Here is a 7,733-nt window from a genome sequence, read left to right as displayed (position 1 = left end):
GAGAGAGAGAGAGAGTTTTCCTTCAAGTAGTGTTCTTGAAGTTGTGTATCTCTTGTACCCATCATTCTCATAGTGGAAGTTCTTGTTGTTGCTCCCCGTGGATGTAGGCACATCGCAGAACCACGTTATATCTGGTGTTCCATTTCTTCTATCTTTTACTTATTTGCACTTTTATCCTTTATATGGTTTAAGTTACTTCCATTATATTATTTTTTCCAACACTGAAGCTGTGGCGTTAATGGACAACTTGATCAAAAAAAGAAGAAGGGCTTCACTAATGTTGAAGTTGGAGATTCCAAGCTGGTGATACACGCAGTACGTGCGTGGCCGCTTTGAGCCGCCTTGGAGGTTGATTAAACTAATGCAAGACATCAGAACATTAGCTACTCTATTGTTTTTTTTAGGTATATTTTCAGGAAAGCTAAGTTTGTTGTCAATGTTATATTTAATCTTGTGCATTCTTGTAATTCACCGTATTAGAATGATAGAGTTTCTCATGAGACTTTTAGAGTCTTGCTCTTACTATTTGACATTGTAAACATTAATTGGTTACCCTAAAAGTTTCTTAATGTAATTTATTTATCTTTTTAAAAAAGGACTACGGCCTTTCAAAAAAGAAAAGAAAAAAGGACTACGTCTACCAGCACCACCACACCAAACACAGTTTATACATACATTGATCTGGATCTGCAATATCCCACATATAGTTTTATACGTACAATCTGGATCTGCAATATCCCACCCATCATAGACCAATCACCATCTTCAACCCTAGACCACCCAAATCCATGAGATAATGATACAATTGTAAGTAATATATATCATCAAATAACAATGAACCCACAAGTTGGTAAACATCAGTGTAGTCATTTATGTTAGCTTAATCTCCTTATCTTCTCCCTAAGCTAAAAAGATTAACGAACATCGTCGGTGACTGCTCACCAGAAGACTCCCCCGATCAGACGCTCACCGCCGACCACGCTTTTGTACGTGGACCTCTGATTTAAACCCTAACGCCTTTTCCGTGCGGAAACTCACATGCAGTCGAAAACGACGTGCGTTTAATTGGAATTGATGGCTCAGGTTTCCCACCCACGTGTTCCAAGTGCACGCAACAAATATCCACTTCTGGTGCTCCTCCAATAATTGAGGGTGTCAGAAGCTAACACAGGCTTTTGGCTCTGAACCTTGTCTACTGTACTCTTTGTTTTTTCTACTTTACAGAGAAGCTTCCAGACCTGCACCAATCATTTTGGAGTACTATAGTATAGAGTTGATAATTCTGTTTCGATCGACCAAATGGAGAAAGGAACATGAATGGGCTGTTGTTGTTTTATTATTAATGGGCTGCTACAGTACCACTCGTGCTGGCCCAGAATCAGATAATTTTGCCACTTTGATACAAGGAATACTCCATCTGGATCAGAAATCTTCTCAAAATAGTACTTGGTATAATGAATCACATTGACATTGCGATGTATTTTTGGTATAATGATCTCATTATTTCGAGGGGATCTACTCTTGTGATTTGTTTGATAAAAAAATAAAAATTTGTCTCGACGAGTATTACTTGGCATGCAAGTTAATTTGGATGAACAAAAAAATCTTAGTATGTGATGGACCTTGGTTTTGTTAGATTTTTTGTTTTCTGTTGATGTATTATATGGACAATTATTGAGTTCACTACTTCACTTCGTTTTGTATATTTCAAGTTTGCACGAGTTGATAACATGCTGCAGGCCATGTGTGGATTGAGATTGAGCCTACTTATAGCAGCCTGCTTCTATTATGAAGCCCAATTTGCAAGCGCCAACCCATAAAATGGTGTCATTTGACTCATGGGATTTAGAAGCCCATCTTTGTGTGTTCTTCATAGTTGATAAGATGGGTGCTAGCACTTTACTAAGTTGTGGAGATCTTGCTTCACCATTCTTGATCACGTTCGTTTCTCGGTTCTCCTCGTTCATTTTCACCTAAAAATAGATGAAAAACATAAGTTTCGGCATATATTTTGATTTCGGCTATATATAAAATATACATGATGAAAAAACACATCGTTAACCATTGTAAACATCGTTGGAATGAGAATTACTTTTGGACCAACATTCACTTTAACCACAGTAACGTCTGGATAAGAAACCATGCCTATCTGGCTTTTGACTTGCATAGAACTTTATTTACCCAAAAGAAATGTCTTTAAAAAGTAAGACCTCTGCTATACTTTTCTATTTGTTTCAGGAGATTTTAATCAAAATATGTTATTTTAATCTAATGTAACAGATCTTAGGGACATAATCATATTAGATTTGCTCAAACTGATTTAGCAATCAATCCAATAATTGAGCCATTGAGAGGATCAATAAACAATTATAGATCTATCCAAAATCAACTAAAGCTGGATGCATGAAATCTTTGAAGTGGGGTAGAACAATATTGTTGCTTAATGCTGATATTTGGGGTTTTAAAGTACCAACTTGTGCAAATGAACAAAGCAATTCAATGAAAAGATTAGGCAGAGGCAAGTATGCAAGAATGGGACCAAAACCCTTTGGGAGACATCAATCTTTTTCAAGCTTCCAATCAAGAAAAAGATGACAGTGGGGGCTGAGGGGAGGAGATATTAGTAAAATGTTGAAAGCAAGAGCATTCCAGGCCACTAGCTTTGTATGGCTCCTCTGTAATCTGTTTATCTGTATGTTCTTGTGGGTCAGATAAGCTAATGGAAATAGGAAATAAATATATATGAAACAACTGGGAGGCAATAGTCATTAGAATTCATGATGATGTTGATGATGATGTCTTAGCCTAGCCATTTGCAGTTGAAGTACAAGAAGGGGAATCTGACCCAGGACCCCTCCTCCACCCAGAAAAGCAAAGGAAAATAGGGGGAAGGTCACAACATGGCTGAAGAAAATACTTACATTCTAGACCTGCATTGCTGATCATGACTCTTATAGCCGACCTAAGATGGACTTGACTTATTTGAGCGACTTTTGTAAAGATTTTAAGTATGTAACGACATGTGAGTTGTTAATGTGGTACAAATAGTTTTATTTTACGATTTATTATTTATTTTATTAATTTTCCAAATAATAATTGGAGAGAGAGAATGGATGACAATGAGTAATTGAACCCCACCAGCATGATAGAATATAAGATTGTTCATGCATGTTGGAGACATGAGAAATCCTTCTTGCTGGAAAGAAGAATGAAGCTTTGATAATGAGATGGCATTTTACAGTAGCGATAGGGAGACATAAGTGAGTCATGCACGTGCACTGTGAGAACCTGGGCTTGCACATACAAATGATTAGGCATTCAGTTGTTCCCTCCTATCGTATTAATCGGTAGAATCATACTGCTATATTTTTGAAGGAAAATACGAGTAGATTTGAAGGGAAGAAGTGTGGATGTCATTTATTTGAAAACTAATGGCAATTAGCCTAAGGTGCTTGCTGTTTTTATGAGAGTATTTTCTGCTATGATAATATTTATGTCGGTGTCGAAAACAAAAATTGAAGTGTCATTATCAGCACTCAGTTACTCACTACCCTCCATAGAGTTTGTTCATATCTTTCTGGAATGAACATACAAAATAGACTTGCAGCACAGGCAAGAACCAAATGAACCCCAACCTTGCAAGACTTGGTAGCTTAGGTACCTATTTCCAATTCAGTTGTGTATTCCCAAGTTAACAACTGCTCTTCTTCATTAAGCTATAATGGTTTTACCTTTTGGCTAGGTAAGATTGAAGAAAGGGCGCTAGTAGCAGTTTTTGTTGACCTGAAGAATCAGATATTCTAGAGATGCAGACCAACAAGTTGAAACCAAACTTGCCTCCAGGAAAAGAACAGAGCCCCAATTTTTTTAATCAGATTTTGAAGAGTTCCAATGTTTATATTCCTTAACAATAGTAATAAGCAATGTGTTTAATGCTGAGGTCTCAAGACTAGGTAACATGGACTTAGAGATAAAGGGCATCCCAATATCAGGAGGGTAGTTGGCATTGCCTTTATTTTGATTCCAATACCCCTCACTACCTTTGAATTCATTGGAGCTTGACCAAAACTACAAGATAAAGATTGAGGAGAAAAAAGAGTGGGTACAATGCATTCAGTTTGATGCTCAACTTTTGAAAATAATAGGGTAGCAAATAGACCAATGTGTTAGAACATGTTCAACTGCAATCTTTACTTTAACAAGCTTTCTAGATCAAAGGTTTCAAGAGTATCTATTGGTGACTAGAGAATTGTAGATAAGATAGTGTTAAGGAAGTGTGTGAGCATACAGCATGAGCATAAAGGTACTGAAGAAAGTAACAGGCATCAGTATCCATATAAAAAATGTAGGCATATTTTTAAGCAAACATGAATGAGCAATATGCCTGTATTTTATACAAGTTATGGGGCATGGAATACAAACTTCCTTCTCTTGCAGAGTCAAAAAACTCAAACCAGAAAGATACATAACTACTCTTGTCTCTGTTTGTAGGGTTTCGGAGCAAGTTCAATGCGCGATTAAGATGTCTGAACACTTGCAATAGTGGTTCATTGGCATATATGAAAAGTGACTTTTCGATCACCTATAGGAAATATATACGGTGGATTGGGGAGCCTTTAAACCGTGTGATCAAGAAGAGTTCAGAACCCGCATTTTCCACAAAGAAGTAATCTTGTTATATAAGTTAGGGGACCATAGTCCATAGAGATAAGCATGCATCGTAGTTTATTAACCTGTTGACATCAGAAAAGGTGGTGCTTCCATTAAAATTAATCTGATAGGGACAGTAATGGCATCAAAGATTCAACAGAACACTACTGTTTGTATATAGCAAAACGAAAACGATCATACGAAGAGCATCAGAATCAGGGCAGAGAAAAATCAAGTGTAATCTATGAAAAGATGACATAATGGCCTATATCTACAGATAACATGAGAGCAATGCACAAAAGGAATAGATGTAGCCAACCCTTTATAGTTGGGAAAAACTTGTGACCATTCACTTCCAGTGGACATGGCATTGAAGATAAGGAAGGTAATGAATTCACTAATGCAATCCAAATCCACCATATAGCCAATCATTTTGACAGCCATAACTCACTAGTTCAATTTAATTCAACATAAGCATGGTATCTTATTTGCTACTTGAGTTATAGAGAGCAATAAACAATATAAACTTTACCCAAAAGCGGTTGAAATGACTTACTCATTTTGCCACTTAAACCCTCATTAGTTGCAGCTCCACCACTTAAAGGTCCAGTGTTCATGACAGTTGGTGCCATCATCTGACTTTGTGGAAGAGGCTGAGAGCCGAATCTGAACATATTCATAGGCTACAAGACATAGTGGATACAATCAAAATGAAACTTGTTTCAGCTAATAAACCTAACCATCGTGTGACTAAACATTTTATTCCAGAAAACACCACATACCTGAGACATGGTCTGCATATGATGGAATCCCATGAGACGTGCATATTGTTCCTGAAAAGAGGGATTTTGCATCTGGTTACGGTAATCAACAGGATTCAGAACCGGTGTTTGGCACATTACGGCCGGGTTTGTTGGTGGAGCCACAGTCATGCACTGATCAACTATAGGAACCCGAGGTAAATGAATTGGATTGTGCATAGAAGGCATGGCAGGCGGTCCCATTCCCATTCCCATTCTGGACATATAGTGCTGTACTCCTGGAAACATCATCGGTGTCATCCCACCTCCCATCCACATTACCTAAATCACCAAGAAACGTTTTTAAGTTGCTTGTAACACAAACAATAGGAGTGGTATCAGTTTGGTGAGTATCCATTATACCTGAAGTTGCAGCTGAAGAGACTTCAAGTATTCAATTGCCTCATCTAACATTGACGCTTTGTCCGTCTGCAAAATCAGGACATATCAGTCACAGAAATTTAAAATTAGGGGAAGGTAAAAAGACCAAGAATTAAATGGCTTGTAAGAAAGTAGACCTTGTTAGAATGAGGTATGAGCTCTTGCAATGCCCTCATCTTCTCATTGATCCGATCTCTTCGTCTCTGTACCAAATAAATAACTTAGAGCAAACAATCACAAATTTCAAAACCTCGAAATGCTATGCAACCTGAAAGCCTACCCTTTCTGAGAGATTGTGGACTTCAGCAGCACGTGTCCTCCTTGATGATCCTGATCGTGGTGCTGGCTTGTTTCCCGCAGCCGATTCAATTTCAGCAGCCTAAATATATACAGGCTATCATTTCTCAGGAAACAAATAAGTGATGTTACAAGTAGTCAAGTCTTGGAGAGAATGTTTTTACCTTACTTTGGCACTCTGAGTCCTCGGCATCTCTACCCTTTCTTTTGTTGCTATTGACAACATTAGACTGCTTCCCTCTGCCAAAACTACTGCCAGAACCGCCGGAAGATGAAGTAAGAGTTGGATCAAGGGTTTCTGTCATCCCTCCCTCACTCAGAGGCATCATCTTTTGAACATTGTTGTACAAGGTTCCAGTAGAAAACACAGTAGTCCCATCACCATTGCTCGAAGCCCGACTCACATCAAAGTCATTAGGAACTTGGTTGCTACCTGAGTAACTGGATCCAACAGTCATCATAGAACACTCTCTAACCTCTGCTTGATTCAACTTACCAGGCTCTGTCCCTCTTATTTGTTTTCTGGAAGATCCTATATCACCCCTTCCCAGTGCTGAAAATTGAGAAAAATTGACTACTTTCCCCAAGCCTCCAAGATTTTGGTTTTTCTCAGTTGGATTACTGATCTGAAATCTTGGAGGAGGCATTGGATTTTCAGGATATGCCACACCAGTAGAGGACTTGACATTAGTTTGTGGTGAAGACGAAACAAGATGGGTGGCATTAGAAGCATCAAACTTAACAAACTTCTCTTCTCCAAATTGTTTGATTGGCTTCTCAATCTCAAGTGGATCACAGGAAGGCAGTTCAGAAAAGAAATGGGAACAGAAATCTTTATCAAAGGAATCTTCTAGAGGGTATTGGATCATGGAGACTGCTTCCTCATCATGAATCAAATTACCTGAGTTCCCATAGAACCCACCAACCCTCATTTGATCATGTTTCTGAACTTGCCTTGACTCATTAGGATTAAGACCTGGTTTTCGATTTGTTTGGCTGTGCAAAACTACCTGCCCATTTCTCCATAACAGCTCTACTAGTTCATGATCTGGCCTGTAAAATATGCCACCCAAATCAAGATAATTCAACAAGTATAAAGATTAATTATTTTTGTTTACTATCTTCCTCTACTATACAGATAGATATAGAAAGAGAGAAAGTACAGACCCCGAGGGTTTCTTTTGGTTGGTTGAAGGGAGATCACCCTCAAAGTTCCAATTAGGAATGCAAGAATTCATGTCTGAACAGACAGAATTTCCTGTAAAACAAGAGAGAAGACATTAGATATCTTAACTAGAAGAAAACTACTAAAGAAACTAATTGATTAACTAGTCAACTGACTAACTAATTTATTAATCAAACACAAACCAATAAAAAATGATGCATACCCAAATTTGGAACTATCCTAAGAAATGGAATAGGAGGAACCAATGGAATGAAGCCCAAATATCACTACACAAGTTTCATCAGTAAAGCAAAGCCTTCCCTTTTATATTGCAACTACTATAATTGCTTACAACAGCACATTAATCTATAGATTAAAATATTGAGAACCCCAAATTAGGAAAGAAAAAGACCATGGAACCCAGAATAAAATAATCCAGC

The 7,733-nt window shown here is 37.9% G+C and overlaps 1 protein-coding gene across 1 annotated transcript; it reads right to left on the bottom strand.

The window, feature by feature from the left end:
* Window positions 1–4,253: 4,253 nt before the first annotated feature.
* On the bottom strand, window positions 4,254–7,434 carry LOC101293112 (transcription factor PIF5-like). Its single transcript, XM_004303853.1, has 8 exons — window positions 7,296–7,434; window positions 6,293–7,181; window positions 6,112–6,210; window positions 5,969–6,034; window positions 5,814–5,879; window positions 5,433–5,732; window positions 5,207–5,333; window positions 4,254–4,733 (listed from the first exon to the last, which is right to left on the bottom strand). Exons 1-8 carry the CDS (start codon window positions 7,364–7,366, stop codon window positions 4,729–4,731), a joined length of 1,623 nt encoding a protein of 540 aa, XP_004303901.1. The 5' UTR covers window positions 7,367–7,434; the 3' UTR covers window positions 4,254–4,728.
* Between the last annotated feature and the right edge of the window lie 299 nt (window positions 7,435–7,733).

Source organism: Fragaria vesca, linkage group LG6 (genome assembly GCF_000184155.1).
Source record: "Fragaria vesca subsp. vesca linkage group LG6, FraVesHawaii_1.0, whole genome shotgun sequence".
NCBI lineage: Eukaryota > Viridiplantae > Streptophyta > Magnoliopsida > Rosales > Rosaceae > Fragaria > Fragaria vesca.
Note: the sequence above shows the minus strand (reverse complement) of the source record. Positions and strands in the feature narration are given on the sequence as shown.